General features: G+C 44.1%; 1 protein-coding gene across 1 annotated transcript in view; it reads right to left on the bottom strand.

The window, feature by feature from the left end:
* Positions 1-9: 9 nt before the first annotated feature.
* CPLX1 (complexin 1) overlaps positions 10-16514 on the bottom strand; it is a 119753-nt gene continuing 103248 nt past the window's right edge. The window contains exon 4 of the mRNA XM_085302109.1: positions 10-3614. Within this exon, the coding sequence (XP_085158235.1) occupies positions 3417-3614 (198 nt within the window). The 3' untranslated portion in view covers positions 10-3416. The remainder of the gene's footprint in view (positions 3615-16514) is intronic.

Raw genomic sequence — 16514 nt, 5'->3', positions numbered from 1 at the left:
AATAATAAAAAAAAAAAAAAAAAAAAATAAGAAACAGAAGACCTCATTACCTGAGATTGAACAGACTGGAGGTACAAATAAAACAGTGGCATGGGAAGACAAAGGGATGATCACAACCCAAACAACAAACCAGGCTCCTCTTTGCTCTTGTGCAAGTGCTGTGATCTGCATCTGACTGCTGGTGGGGGGGGGGAAGGTCAACACCCATGAGGAAGGTGCTGKGCACCTCATGCCGGAGCAGAGCAGGGAGAGCAGCGTGCTATTGACCGTCTGCAAAGTGGCTGAGGCACTTGGAGCATGAGGAAGAACCTGGAGACAGGCCCAGAACCCATGTGAGCTGAAAGGTAAAGGAGGAAAAACAAGCAATACCTGCTCAAGGCATGTGGTGCATCTTCGGCCACGTTTCTTCAACAAAGGAAAAAAGTAAAATTAAAAAGGAAGCCACCAGCTCCCATCTGCCCCCCCCCTTCCCCTGAGCTCTGGAATGGTGTTTGGCTGGATGAAGAAAGGAGTTCRTGGTCATGGCAAGGGAAAGGGAGAAAAGTGAGGGATAGAGAAAGGCCAAAGCCACGCAGAATGGTCTGCCTCTGCAGACTTTCGCTTGTAGAGTCCTCTGGGGCAAGGCCAGAGGAGAACGTGAACGGATATACTTCTYTGGGCAGGAACACGTTCTTCGTGCTCCTGCTTACTCATGGGAGAACACGGGAGACTGAAATCGGGACATTTCAGAAGGCATCAATGCTCTTGTGCCGCTGTGACCTGGGCTAGGAGACCAGCACCAGTGAGTGGCTGGAGCAAAACTCCAGGCCATCTGCCTGTTAGTTTACAAGAGTATTAGATTTATTGGATGTATTCCTTCCCTGGATATTGGATATGTTGGACACATTTCCCTCCCTGGCAGAGCATCAGAAAGAGCTGCTGCCTTTGTGGTGAGAATAAATTTTTCAGTTCTTTGAGGTCTACTTTAAATGGGCTCAAATTGGTGGCTGCTGAACTTGCATGGGGTGAACAGGACACACTCCCTAGAGAATAAATTGCTTAACACTGCTGCGATATCCCCAAGAATTTATATAGAGGTAAAAAGTGGTCTGGGTCATAAAAGTCTTAAGGGGAGACTCTCACCTCACTTTAAATGAAAGTTTAAGGGAAAAAAAAAACMAACAATATCTGAAAAAGTAAAACAAGGCTGCTTTTTCCCCTAGGAAGCCCTTGATAGCTTACATATGAATTAGACATGTCTTGTTTGTCTGTCCAAACTGAAATAAGTTGAATGTTTAACAGCTGGCTCTGAGATGTAGGAGGTCATTCAGCTCCTTCAGCCTCTGCCTTAGGTTCATGGAAAATGATGGTAAAGCCAGCTGGGAAMCAACAAAGACTATCATGCCTGAATAAGAATTGGGTAGAAGAGCACAAAATACCTTTCTTCCTTTTTATAATTTTTTTCTCTACTGTGGGAGATGCTGACAAAATGCACAGAATTCACAAACTCACTGCCTTAAATATGGTGCAGATTGCTGATTCTTACTTAAAAAAGATAGTAGGTATCTTTTTAATCTTCTGATTCAAGAAAGTTTTTAGATATTTGCCTAACTTCTGTTTTGTGGAACAAGCACATCAAACAAGTTCCACTGACATAAGATTCTTATTTTTAGGTACATAATTTAGTATCTGTGATTGCTTTCCTTTCTGTTGTGAATGGAAAATATGTATTTGCTTTCAGATCTGTTCCACCTGTTTAGGAAACTCTATTGTTCCCATGATAGGGACAGGCAATGCTAGGTCTGCAAGGCAAATCGTGATTCTCCCACAGAACTGTGAAACCAAGATGGTGTGATGTTCCCACGCCATCTACTGCAGAGACCTAGCAGAGTGCAAAGGTTCCAAGATCAGCTCTTCAGATGACAGGTCAGATACCTGATGATAAAGTGGCTGTGTCCCAGATAAGTCTGCCTATATATAAGAATGAGTGTGTCTGTGTTTTTTGTGTGTGCACTAGCTAGTCAACATCTTCAGGAGAATTTGTCTTTTCTTGCACAGTTCCTCAATACCAGCAGGTTCTGTACTGAGGAACCCTCTGAAGCTGTATCTGGGAAAGGCTTCAAAAATAATAGTCAGAGAGAGATTTCTTACCAGCTTACTGGTATCAATGGATGCCACAAACTCTTATAACACTACTTAGCTCCTGTACAGTAGTACTACATAAACAGTTTGTAATTTACCTTCAYATTATCCTTTTATAGTAGATATAGTTTGACACCTATATTTTATAGCTGGAGAAACCAAAACAGAAAAATAACTAACCTCCCCAAGGCACTGGAGGAATTTAGCATGAAAAAGAGAAGGTGAACTCAGGAGTTCTCCTTCTGCAGGGCCATGTCCACCTCTCAGCCCCCCTGCCTTGCCCACGCACTGTGGGGGGCACATGGGAGCAGGATGCAGCAGCAACAGTTTGCAGGAGCCCAGACGTCTCTCCTGAAAGCACTGCTGGGAATGGCATTGATAAATATGGCATTGGGTAGAAACAGGAAGGTTGGCTACTGAGAGCAGCTAGCTGCGCTGAAGGGCTGCTAGGCTGTTGGCTTCGAAGGGATGGGTAAGTGCTCTACCAGATCACCACACCCACCATGGCTCCAGCTCTCAGGATGGCACCTGTCAGACCCAAATCTGCTCTTTCAAGTTAAGGGTATGGCTAATTCCCAAAGCAATATGACTCTTGGTTAGATTCTGAAACAGTTAACTTCTATCAGCAACCAAGGGCAGATGACTCAGTTCTTTCACAGCTCTCAGTGATGTCGGAGACACAAGTCACACATGGTTTATCCTCCAAATGATCTCTTAGTTATGCCAGTGACGGAATTAAAATAGAAAAGCTCTGTTTCCATGGGAGAACTGAGACATCTCTTCTAATGGGAGATGTGCTCAACAGCAGATAACCCAATCAACAAGAACATTAATAACAATAACATAATTATTATCAATATTAATACTAAAAATATAATTAAGGAAAATTAAAGAGGCCACTGTTCACATTTAGTGAACACTCTTTCCTGCTTTGGATGGAAACACATGTGAGGCTGTTCCTTATTTCTGCTTAATGTACAGTTGCTTATTTAACATACATAGTACTATGGCTTATAATAAAAATTGTGTAGATTGCAGCTTTATAATTCTTACATCCATTCAGAGGCGTCTATTGGATGTGACTATTTACAAAAAAAGGTACTAGATGAGTCTTGGGGTGGAGGGAAGGGGGAGAAGCAGTTGGAGGGGCAAGGGAAGCGGAGGCATGTCCTAGTGAGCAGCAGAGGGCAGAGATGGGGAGGGCTGCGTGATGGGTGGCAAGGTTGTATATCCCCATTGGGCAAACGAGAAATTCGTTGCGGTACTGTTTGTGCCAGTCTGACAATCTGCAGTGATTACTTCTTGAACATGTCCTGCAGGGGCCCCGGTAGGTATTTGATGACTGTGTCCAGAATGCTCTCCTCGTCCTCCTCCTCTTCCTCACCACAGCCAGGGGGGATCGCCTTCTTTGGGCGAGTCAGGCTCCCTTCAGCGTTAGCTTCCAGTGCAGCTTGGGCCTCTGCTTCCCTTTCTTCCTTCTTCTTTATGCCGTACTGCAGGGAAGAGAGCACAGTGCCCATCAGGAGGGCAGGCGGCACATTGCGCATGGGTATTTACTGCCAGCAGGGCAAAGCCCGTCACAACACGCACTGCTACGCAACGCTGAACGCTCCCGCGAGGATGAGAGCATCGCCCCAGCCTGGACCAGTACACCTGCGGGCCCCCACGTTCCGCAGCACGCACAGCACTGTTCAAAGCGTGCCTTCGCTCTTACTCGCAGAGGCCAAAATTAACAACTTCCTAACAGCTTCCTTTAAACACAGCCCAGTGGGTTGTCAGCTCTCACGAGACAAAGTGTTCTGGTGCTCAGATCACGCTGGAACAAGCAAAGGAGCGAATTTGGGGTAACACAGCCCTATGTCTAGCACAGGCAATGCACGCTCTGTTCTAATAAACTTTGGGAGTTGTATTTTACTAGTACCGATCCTCCTCTTTTCCGCTAATAAATCTGGCACTCAAGTCCATCTTTAGCAATGATTTTGAAATCGCTCCTATAGGATTTTGTAATGAAGGGTCACAGATGTGGTAAAATTCAGGAAAAAACTAAGYAGTAATGAAAGCAAGCAAACAGGACAGGACAGAACAGACAGACTAACAGAATGCAGTGAAAATGACACAGTTTTAGACTTTCATATGTGGGAGATGTTTTTTACATCCTCTTCCCTGTTCCTTTGGTATAAATGGGACAGAAATATCTCTAAGTAAAAATAAAATCTTCATGAGAAATTCTATTCATACATCAAACCCTACATTTCTAGGGGTAAAGCTGACTCATACTGCCTGAAGAGGAACATCCTGAACCTGCAAATGGAATAGATAATTGAGATTTGCTACCTCCACTGAGAATTAAAGGCATGCAACTAGGAGTTTTACATGACTAGCAAGAATCTCATTTTATGGTTTTATATTCTTAGGTTTACTAGAGAAGTAAAGATTGGCCTGAGTGAAACTGAATGGGGCAGAAGTGCTGCAAAATCCCAGCTCCCACACTGACCAGGACTTTCCAATCTTCAGTTTCAAGGCATCACTAAGCAAAATTTCTGCACTCACCAACCCACTCCACCCTTAGCATGCATTCACTGTGGTAATTCTCCACTGTCTGATGCTATTTCTAGAAATTTGTGCACAGATATTTTGGCAGTTGTCATTATTCATGCTATACCTGAAGCTCCTGTCTTTACTACTTACATTCACTTCACTTCAGCTACGCTAGGGTGGCAGCCAGCAGAGAAAAGACCTTTAGGATGAAGATGAAAGACATTCAGATTTGCTGCAGTAGGACATGTCTAACAAATTTGAAAGGGTTGCTGTGTAAGAGCACTCCTTTATTTGTGCCTGCGTTTTAATAAAAGTACCAAATAGAATTAAGATTGTTCTCAGTGCATCAGAACCATGAAGTAAATAACCTAAACACCTGTAAAGGTCAGCAAAACACTTTGCAGGAATAAGCATTTTAAAAAAGAAAATTACGTTTGGTTTCAGAAAAAAACGAAAGAATATGCTGGTGCAAAGTGCTAAGCATTTTCTCAGTATTATTAGCACAATGCTGCTGAATAGACGTGAACTAGATGTTCTATGATTTTTTTTGTTGTTATTGTTGTTATTGTTTCTTCCATTATGAAAAGCCCAAATTATTTACTAGGAAAACAAAAAAATGCCGTGCCACATTGTCATAACTTTCTGCTTTCAAAAAGGCTCTCAGGTTTAGCAAGAAACTCCATTTCTGAGTGAAGAAAATATTTTTGCTTCCTTTCTCCATTGTCATTCAGATTTAAGATGGCAGCCTGCAAGGATGCAACCAGTTACTTATAAAAACCTCAGTTCTCTAAAGTCATTTCTCCCAAGCCAAAATCGTCGTTAAGGACACTTTTCTAGTGATTTTTGTACCCAGTGGATGCTGCTCATGACTGATTTCTTGGGAAAGATATTCAAGACAAATGATGTCTCAGTTCAGATCTGAAGCAAAAGAAGCGTTTGATCGATGTGCAGTCACAAGGCTGAACATCAAAGAGAAACCCCTATGGTGGGACCARCCAGCATTGCAGGGAAAACTATCTAAGGCTGCATAGCGTCTGGGAGGGCCGGCCCACCCACTCATTCTCCCTCTGAAGCGACAGACGAAAGTCTCTAGGTTTTTCCTACTGCAATTTATCTACAGACTTGACCCTGCTTTGCCAGCTGGAGGAGAAGAACAGTAGCAGAGAAAACACAAATCATAATGGCACACAGGTCCTCCGTATGCTTTCAAATCCTTCATCTGAAAGCAAGTGTCAGCTCCTAACAGGTTTACATCTTCCAGATCAGGAACTTACTGGACAAGTGGACAGGCTGCAGGCAACTGCTGGAGGAAAACAAAATCACTCGGGTACTCCTGTGTGCTGGGATGAAGGACAACCTGAAAATCATCGGGAGGAATGAGCACTGTGCTTGTCAGCCTGTTCCTACGGCTCTGACTGCACTCAGGATGAGGACTCCGAGGCAGACAGACCGTAGTTCTTACAGAGTACAGCTAGTCTGATGGAACAGCTGCAGTGCTGGGGCAATGGATAGACTGGATCGAGATTTTTTACCTTTAAAAGTCACTAGAAAAGCTAGATCCCATGGTGCCAGCTCACCAGCACAAATGCCAAGTCYTGAAATTCTTTCTTCTTTGTTCAAGACAGGATCTGCATCCCCCACCCCTGTTTCATGATCCTCATTGCAGGAAGGTTTAAGCATTTGTTTTGGCACATGACTTTGAAATTAAATTCTTTGATAGCTCTTGTGGCAAAGTGGCTCTAAGCCACATATGCTGGCTCACAATTTTCTCCAAAAGCATCAGATAATTTAATTCCATCYGCCATTTATCCAGCCAGGAGTTTACAGGTGGAGATTCAACTGGGGCTTGGGCAAATGACAACAGCATAGGACCAAATCATTCAATCACGGAGAAACAGTATGTTTCTTGCCGGTAAGTAACACTGTAACCTGAAGAAACAAGCCATTGGCCACCTATCACACATAATACTCTGATAGGAATTTGTTTTGGACAAAAATGTTCTTCTCTTGGAGAAAGATGGCATTTTATCAAAAGCATTTTTTATAAGAAAGGATCACTTTTGGTTATTCAGTATCATTATTTATGAGTAATGATCATTTTTGATTAAGTCACATTGTCATTTAATCTTGGCAGTATTTTTTAATGCTTTTCGTTAATCAGAACGTAACACGATGATTGGTAGGTGAATAAAATGGCACTTCTCAGGTTTGAAATTTTTTCAGAGAAAATCTAGTTGTAGGAATAAAAATCCTAGGATGAAATAGGAAAAAAAAATAGATGAAGCATGTTGGAGTCTTCAAATGAAATACCTCAGCTGAAGAGAACAAATAACTTCAAAAAATAAAAACAAAAACAAAGAAATGAACTGTTTTGGTGTTCTGATTTTCCCAAGTATGAGAAAATACTGCAGTAACTCCAAAAGAAGGATGATAACAATTTTGTATGCTTGTTTTCTCTTAGTCCAACTTCAAAAATGTTGACTAATTATGCCATCCTATAGTCAGTGATACAGAATTGTGGGCATAATCCAACAAAGTAATGAAGCATTTGAAACACGTGAGCCATCTCAAGTCATTACTGTGTTGGTTGCGTGAGAACTGTGGCGCACTGACTCATATGCCAGTGAAATATTGATGAGTGGTTTGTTGCGTTTCCCTGAGGAGAATATAATATTCTTTCCTAGTTCTCTGGAAGAGTTATGTAAATTGTGCCGCCTACCTCTATAATTTAATGAATGCATGCACATTACACACACATTTCAACATATCAGTTGTGGAATATGTGACAATAAACAAATACACAGCATGTAGCCTACTGATAGCTACTGCTGTACTTGTAGAAGTACGTTTATTGCCAATTGTTAGATAATTTCATCCAGACACATTATGCATTTTCACGCTATTCAACACTTTGAGTTACAGCTTGTACAGAAAGTCTCCAGATGTGCCAAATGATTCTCTCCTATCATGTTATTCCTAATTTCCAGTCTACTTTGTCGTATACAGATGGATAGGAATTGATCTGGTAGGAATGAACTAGATTTTCAAGCTGTCAAGCATCCCTGCTGAGTAGTCCTCTCAGTTCCATCCTGAAGTTAGACAAGTTATTTATATCCTCCGCTTCCATCAGTGAGGACATCCCAGCTCTTTTCTTCTTTGAAGAACAGAAGYGCCTTCTAACATCTAGCATAAGTGTGGAATTCCTTGCACACCACTTCAGCTCTCAAAGAGTTGGTAACCTAGAATAGGAGAGTTTCCTTTAGCCAGCAGAGAGAAGAGGTAATTCATCTAGTCTGCCTCAAGGACTTATCCTTGGATAAGAACTTACCCTACAGGTGTGCTTCCCTCTCCCCTCATCAAGGGAACCAAGAAGCTATCCGATACTTGATGCCTAGCTAGAATCTGGGATAAAATCCCCCGCATATTGCTTTCCTTCTCCTGTACTCTTCTCCCACTTCTACGGTTTAGATTAAATTTCCCGCTCAAACACACACACGGACTTATGTTGCTTGACACCCTTTGCTTAGCTAGGCCAAATGCATGCAGGGCTGCAGTAAGCAAAGGCGTGTAAGCTGTTGATGGTGGGAGAACGCTGCAGAGATATATCACTTCCCATACTTCATAGCTTATAAAATTCCTGACAGTATATCTCAGAGAAGTTGCTCCTACATGCCAGCTAATGCCTGCTGTTAGAAATGAATCCATCTTTGTGAAGGGCAACAGCAGGGGCACTGACTTACACAGCCATTTTGCACAGCAGAAAAATGACCAGTGGTTTGATTTAGAGCAACCCCTGACCATAAATAACCTGCAGCTTCTCTGTTCTCCTCCTGAAGTAGTTGTGTGTGCACTGGCCCACTGAAGGTCCAAGGTGGCCTGGACTCCTCAATCACCAGGTAGAAAGAGTGGGAGGAAGATACCATAGTGCTTAATTCACCAACAACCACTGACTCCACATCAGGAAAAGAAATGGAGAATGAAGCTCCCATCAACCTCCTTCCCATCTCTTTCCTTTTTTTATTCTTCCTGGTTTCCACAGGAAGCAAAAGCAGGTGCATAAAGCAAGCAGGTGCTGAGATACACTGCCTAATCTGGTGTAAGACGATATTTAAATCCGACTCCAATGGCAGTAAAAGTTTCAGGGGAAAAGGAGAGTGTTGAGCCAAGATGAGCTTGCAGCTGAAATCGCGAACCACCACAAATATACTTAGCATTGCTTATGACATAGGGTAGATAATGCAGTAACATCACAGCTGAGACAGCTGAAGAATTGATCAGTTATCTCTGAGTCAGTCTTGGACCTGAGTCCCCAGGAAGAGAGCAGCACTGAAGGACAAAATGACCAGTTATCTTTGGGTCAAATCTGGAACTGATTCAGTGAAACAATAAGCAATCTACTTGAAGAAATTGAGGAAGTGCAGAAAACAATGATCACGTAGTTTTGAGGGAGATATAGAAAGACAACTCAATGGCTATAGAGGGTGACCTGAAGGGAGTCGATGCAGTGAAAGCCTGCATCTGAGAACAGGAGAGGTGAATATCGTCACCATTAGCATGCCAGGCAAGACTCCTGCACTTGAGTGGGGACTCTAAAGGTCAACAGAGAGGTCTTGCTGTCCTTAGTGAATTGGCAGAGGCTAGGGATCTGGGAGTACTTATCATAACTATAACATTTTGCTACTAGTATTTGTCATGACTATATGCCGCCAAGATATTTACAGTTGCTCAATACCAATTACTGTAGCTAAACAAAATGAGAGAATTGCAGTATAGTTGAAGTTGGAAGATACCTCTGGAGATCATCTAGTCCAGCTCCCCTGCTCAAGCAGGGTCACCTAAATCATGTTGGCCAGGACTGTGTCCAGATGGGTTTTGAACATCTGCAGGGATGGAGACTCCACATTTTCTCTAGACAACCTCCTCCACTGCTCAGTCTCCCTCACAATAAAGAAGTTTTTCCTCATGTTCAGAAGGAGCTTCAGGAGTTTCAGTTTGTGCCCACTGCTTCTTGTCCTGTCACTCAGTACCACCGAAAAGAGTCTGACTCCAACCTCTTTGCACCTTCCCTTCAGATATTTATACACACTGGTAATATCCCCCTCAGTTTTCTCTTATCCAGGCTAAACAGGCCCAGCTCTCCCAGCCTTTTCCCTGATGAGAGACGTTCCAGTTCCTTCATCATCTTAGTAGCTCTCTGCTGGACTTACTTCAGTAGCTCTGTATCTCCCTTGTCCTAAGGACCGAAGCACTGGACCCAGCACTCCAAGGGTGGCCTCACCAGGGATGAGCAAATGGGAAGGATCACTTCCCCTGACCATCCAGCAATGCTCTTCCTCATGCAGTCCAGGATACTGCTGGCCTTCTTGGCCTCAAGTGCGCATTTATGTCTCATGGTCAACTTGCTGTCCACCAGAATTCCCATGTCCTTTCTCCACAGCGCTGCTCTCCAGCAGGTCAGCTCTTAGCTTGCACTGGTGCATGGGGTTATTCCTCCTCAGGTGCAGGACTCTGCACTTCCCTTTCTTGAACTTCATGAGGTTCCCCTCTGCTCATCCCTCCTGCTGAGAGAGAGAGGTCCCTCCCAGCACAGCCTTCTGGTATCTCAGCCACTTCAAGCTTTGTATCATCAGCAAATCATATCACATCATGCCAAACTTAAAGAAACATAACTGACAGAACTGAACCTATTATTGTCTTTCTTGAATTATCATATATATTCAATCTATATAAACTATTAAAGATCACTAGATATATACTTCATATAGTCACAGCTTCTTCCTCTCTGGATATTACGACTGCGTAATTTTCCTCCTTTCTAACACCCGGATGAGCAAGGAATGAGGACTGACACCTTGTGGTCCTGCAACCCCAACATAGCTTGAAACACTGATAGGATCAGCTGCTGGGAATACAAGAAAGGAAAATAAATCCATGCTTTAGACTCTGTTATGGGGAAGGAACTACACTCCCTTAGCCAGTTTGCTGTGATTACTCCAACACAACGTTCAGCTGACTTACAGCATGCATGCTAGACCTAAGGAAGGCAGTGGGATACAAGTGAATGTTTTAATGCTTTACTAAGATAAACCTAGGAAAAGCTGTTTAGCCATAATTCTGTAGTGGAACAACACATCCTTGGTGGACTAGTCCAATCAGCCTGTGTCATAGTTGGTAGCAGTTATCAACCAAGACCCTTCACTGCGGCTGGGTCCAGTTGGGTGGTATCTGGAAAAGTGCCTGTAGATACTATGCAAAACCGCTGTGTGCTATCTACAGTGCTGGGAATTGCTCAAGGCTGGTTGTGTTCACCATGGACTACCAGCAATATGCTATTTACAGGAGACCTTATCTTTTCTTGCTCAGCTCTATCTATTAAATTCCATTCACCTTGGAAAACCACAACACACACAAAAAAAGAACAAAAATTATCAGCTAATCTTGAAAAACATGTGGTTAGAGAAGGCACTGAGAAGGCCTACCCTTGCATGTCAAGGGTCAATTTGACCTGAACCAGTCCTGTTCACAGAGACCTCCTCCGGTGAAGACTTCTCACCTACCCTGGAGCACAACTACCCTTTACAATTAGAATACTTTCCTTCACATCTAATCTATTTTTTTCTTGATATGTCTTTTTTAAATTAATTTGGAAAACTGAAAAGATATGGGCATTGCAGAAAGATTTTCCTTTCATCTCTCCTTTGGGCTTCATTTATCATACGTACTAAGCTATTTTCCCCCTCAACTACCAAAGGAAATATCACTTCAGTTAAGATCTTCCTATCGTGACCACCTAGAACTTTCTGCCAGGCCTGTATGTAGGGCCGATGTACGCTAAGAGCAATAGCTAAGGTTTAGCATTGACACTTATCATGACAACTGTGAGAGTTTGGAGAATGGGAAAAAAATCTGTTTCAAAAAAAAAAAAAAAAAAAGCAGCCTCACTTCTGGACAAAATTGAACAAGCATTCTGAGGAGGGCTGCAAGCCCTTCCAGAAAGTGGAAAATGATATTTTTCTTTCACTTCACTTGCAAAACAACTTACATGCTCTAAAGTCCCTTCTGACTAAAACAATATTGTATAATTTTTTCTCAAATTACTAAATATGAAGATCTACTGCTTTATACTTGTTTTCTGCATATATTGTTTCACACTAATATTCTGGCATGTTGTTTAATTTACCTAGCATTATATTTAAATTAAAACAAACTTTGTCAACATATCGGAGCAAAAATCCTAACTACCTCTAGCTAAAATGCATACAGTAGAAATTTGATTATCCTATGGAATCTCAACACTTGTTATGAAAGAATAATGAATGGGTTTCCCTCATGATGATTTCAAAGAACTTCATTCTTCAGAAGTTTGTTTTGTTATTCTATCTAAACTATAATCTGCAGTTTACACAAAGTAGAAGCTGACATTCAATATACTTGTTCCATAGGGTAACAACATTCCTCTGGGGAAATGGTACAGTACATGTGAACACACTCTGATGGAAGTAAGACCCTAGYTGTCTAAGGCACCTCTCATACCAGCTGATGTTCTAGAAATCCCTTTACTTCCTATGACTCCGYCAATTAAATTGAATTGCCTGAGCCATGTGAAACATTTCTGCATCTGCTTACATATACCCAATTTCATTCATTTAATTTTTTCATTTACTTTCTACACTTGCATTTACTTCTACATTTATTTATTTATTTATTTTACATTTACTTCATTGCCCTCATAACTGATGAGCAGCTGGGAGTGCTGCCAAATGGAGTGCCAGCTGAGCCAGAGCCACACAGGCGCACCCAGAAGAAGCAGTGAGCGTTTCTAGTGGGAGACTCCTCATCAGTCAAACCACTCTTCCCTCTAGGGAGGTCTGGATGCTATGGAGAGGCTGTCAAGACTTGTCCCACCCWTGGACACCCCTTACTGCTCTTCCACATGGGCACTAATGTTTCTGTCATGATACTTTGCAGACCTGAAAAGTATCAAGCATGACTATTTGGCTCTGGGGTCAGTGATAAAGGGGATTGGGACTTTGATGGTGTCTCCTCTATCCTGTGAGTGGGGAGGGCTTGAGGAGGATAGAACAGATCCTGTGGGTCAATAATTGGTTGCAAAGTTGATGCTGGCCAATAGAGTTTCAATTTCTATGCATGTTGACAATTGCTTGGACATTTGAGAGCCAATGACTGCTTGGAAGAGATGAGATCCACTTGATAAAGTGCAGCAAAAGGATCATTCCCAATAGGCTAGCCAATCTGCTAGGGAGGACTTTTAACTAAGAATGACAGGAGAAGAAGAGAGCCCAATGATCAGGTGAGGAAGTGGCCAACAGGTTGGAAAGCAAAGGGTCTGGTACAACCAGAAGAAACCTCTGAATTAACAAAACAGGGCCCCCAAAAGAGGACCCCAAGTGTATGTTCCTAAATAAACAAGTGGCTATAGGACCACATCATTGCCAAAGTTCTCAGGCCTTTCTGGGAAATCAGCATACCAGGGTGCCTCTCTGAAGTCTCTGTATACTAATGCATGCAGCACGAGGAGCAAACAGGAGGTATTAGAAGTCTAAGTGCATTGACAGGATTTCAGTCTCATTGGGACCACAGAGACATAGTGGGACAGCTCATGTGACAGGAGTGCTGTGATGAACAGATACAGGCTATTTACAAATGACTGTCTAGGAAGGCAAGGAGGAAGAGTTGCCTTTAACTGGAGAGACTGACTGTGATGAAATGGAGTTCTGCTTGGAAAAAAGGTGACTGGTCATCTCAGAGACAATGCGTCAGGGCTGGCAGATAGACCAGTACAGGTGACACTGTAGTAGGTGTCTGCTCTAGACCACCTCATGAGGAACATACAAGAAGAGGCTTTCTTCAACCAGCTGGAAGAACTTTCATGTTCTTAGGCCTTGGTCTTCATGGGGAACTTGAACAACTCCAGTATCTGCTGGAGGGAAAACATAGCAGGGCACAAGCAATCCACAAGGTTTCCAGAGTGTGCTGACGACAATTTCCTAATACAGCTGATTGAAGAGCTGCCCATAAACAAGAGCTCTGCTGGACCTCACACTTACAAACAAGGACGGACTTATTGGAGATGTGGAAGTCAGGAGCAGCCTTGGCTGCAGCCACCATAAGCTGGTGGACATCAGGATTATGAGAAGAAGGTACAGGTATAAAACAGGATAACAACCCTGAACTTCAAGAGAGCAGTCTTTGGCTTGGTGAGAGAGCTGCTTAAAATAATCCCATGTGATAAAGCACTGGATGGAAGAGGGGTCCAGGACAGATGGTTGATATTCAAAGAACATCTCCAAGCACAAGAATGTTCCATTCCAATGAGCAGGAGATCAAGCAAAGGTAACAGCAGGCCTGTGGGGATGAATAAGGAGCTCCTGACTGGGGGAGGTTCTTGAGGACTACAAGAAACTAGGCACAAACAGTCCAGGAGGCTCCTGCAGTGCATCGATGATAACTTAACACAGGTGGTGGAGAAGCCTATAAGGAAGGATGTCCTACTGGACCTTGTACTAACCAACAAAGAAGAACAGATGTGAAGACTGAGGGCAACCTTGGCTGCAGTGACCATGAGATGGTGGAGTTCAGGATCCTGCAGGGAAGAAGTAAGGCAATAAGCAGGATGGCAACCCTGGACTTCAAGAGAGAAGACTGTGGGCTCTTCAGGGACCTACTTGGAGGAATCTCATGGGTTAAGGCCCTAGAAGGAAGGGGAGTCCAGGAGAGCCAGCTAGTATTCAAGCATCCCTTCCTCCAAGCTCAAGAGTGGTGCATCTCAAGGAGAAAGAAGTCCAGCAAAGGGGGCAGGAGATCTGCATGGATGAACAGGCAGCTGCTGGCAAAACTCAAACAGAAGAAGTACACAGACTGTGGAAGAGGGGACAGGCCACTTGGGAGGATTATAAGAATGCTGTCAGAGTATGTAGAGATGCAGCGAGGAAGGCTAAGGCCCACTTGGGATTAAGTCTGGCAAGGGATGTCAAGGACAACCAGAAGGGCTTCTTCAAAGACCTCAGTAGCAAGAGGAGGACTGGAGGACTAGGGAAAATGTGAGCCTTCTGCTGAATGGGGTGTGGGCCCTGGTGAYAAAGGATAAAGAGAAGRCAGAATYACTGAATGCCTTCTTTGCCTCAACCTTCACTGCTAAGAGCAGCTCCCAAGAATCCCAGAGCCTGGAGACACGGGAGAAAGTCAGGAGAAAAGAAGACTTTCCTTTGGCTGAGCAGGATCGGGTTAGAGATCTTCTTGGCAAGCTTGACATCCACAAACCCATGGGCCTGGATGGGATGCACCCACGAGTTTTGAGAGAGCTGGCAGATGTTGTTGCCAGGCTGCTCTCCATCATCTTTGAAAGATCGTGGAGGACTGGAGAGGTGCCTGAGGACTGGAAGAAAGCCAATGTCACTCCAGGCTTCAAAAGGAGGGGGGAGGGGAAGGACCCAGGCAACTGTAGGCTGGTCAGCCTCACCACCATCCCTGGAAGTTGGTGGGACAGCTCATTCGGGATGTCATCTCCAGACATATGGAGGAGAAGAAGGTGATCAGGAGTAGTCAGCATGGATTCACCAAGGGGAACTCAGGATTAACCAGTCTGATAGCCTTCTATGGTGGCATGACTGGCTAGGCAGATGAGGACAGAGCAGTGTAAGTTGTGTACCTTGAGTTCAGCAAGGCTTTTGACACTGTGTCCCATTACATCCTCCTAGATAAAGTCAGGAAGTGTGGGTTAGAGGAGTGGACTGTGAGGTGGCTTGAGAACTGGCTGAAAGGCAGAGCTCAGACAGTTGTGCTTAGTGGCACACACTCCAGTTGGAGACCTACAGCTAGTGGAGTTCCCCAGGGCTCAGTACTGTGTCCCGTCTTGTTCAACTTCTTCATCAATGACCTGGATGAAGGGATAGAGTGCCTCCTCAGCAAGCTTGCTGATACTACCAAGCTGGGAGGAGTGGCAGATACACCAGAGGGCTGTGCTGCCATTCAGAGAGACCTTGACAGGCTGGAGAGGTGGGTGGAGAGGAACCTCATGAGGTTCAAGAAGGGCAAGTGCAGGGTGCACCTAGGGAGAAATAACCCTGGGCACCAGTACAAGCTGGGGGCTGAACTGTTGGAAAGCAACTCTGCAGAGAAGGACCTTGGAGTGCTGGTGGAAAGCAAGTTGACCATGAGCCAGCAGTGTGCCCTTGAGGCCAAGAAAGCCAATGGTCTCCTGAGGTGTATTAGGAATAGGTCAAAGGGGGTGATTGTGCCCCTCTACTCAACCCTGTGGAGGTCTTGTCTGGAGTATTGCATCCAGTTCTGGGCTCCTCAGCACAAGAGAGACACAGAACTCCTGGAGAGAGTCCAGTGCAGGGTTACAAAGATGATCAGAGGATTGGAGCACCTGCCCTGTGAGAAATGGCTGTGAGAGCTGGACCTGTTTAGCCCGGAGAAGGGAAGACTGAGGAGGGGATCTTATCAATGTGTACGAGTATCTGAAGGGAGGGTGTCAAAGAGATGGGGCTGAGCTTTTTCAGTGGTGCTAAGTGACAAGACAAGAGGCAACGGGCAAAAACTGAAGCATAGGAAGTTCTGCCTGAATGTGAGGGGGAATTTCTCTCCTGTGAGAGTGACAGAGCACTGGAACAGGTTGCCCAGGGAGGCTATGAAGTCTCCTCCCCTGGAGATATTCAAGGCCCGCCTGGATGCAATCCTGTCTAACATGGTCTAGGCGACCCTGCTTGAGCAGGGGGGTTGGACTAGATGATCTCCAAAGGCCCCTTCCAATCTTACCCATTTTTTAAGGGTAGAGGAAGATGCAGGTAATAATACCCTGGAGAGGGGGTGCCTAGAAACAAAGAGGTCCT

The sequence above is a fragment of the Rhea americana genome, unplaced genomic scaffold (assembly GCF_003343005.1).
Source record: "Rhea americana isolate MKP2758 unplaced genomic scaffold, rheAme1 scaffold_186, whole genome shotgun sequence".
In the NCBI taxonomy this organism is placed as follows: domain Eukaryota; kingdom Metazoa; phylum Chordata; class Aves; order Rheiformes; family Rheidae; genus Rhea; species Rhea americana.
The sequence above is the reverse complement of the archived record's forward strand: the minus strand, read 5'-3'. Positions and strand labels throughout refer to the sequence as shown.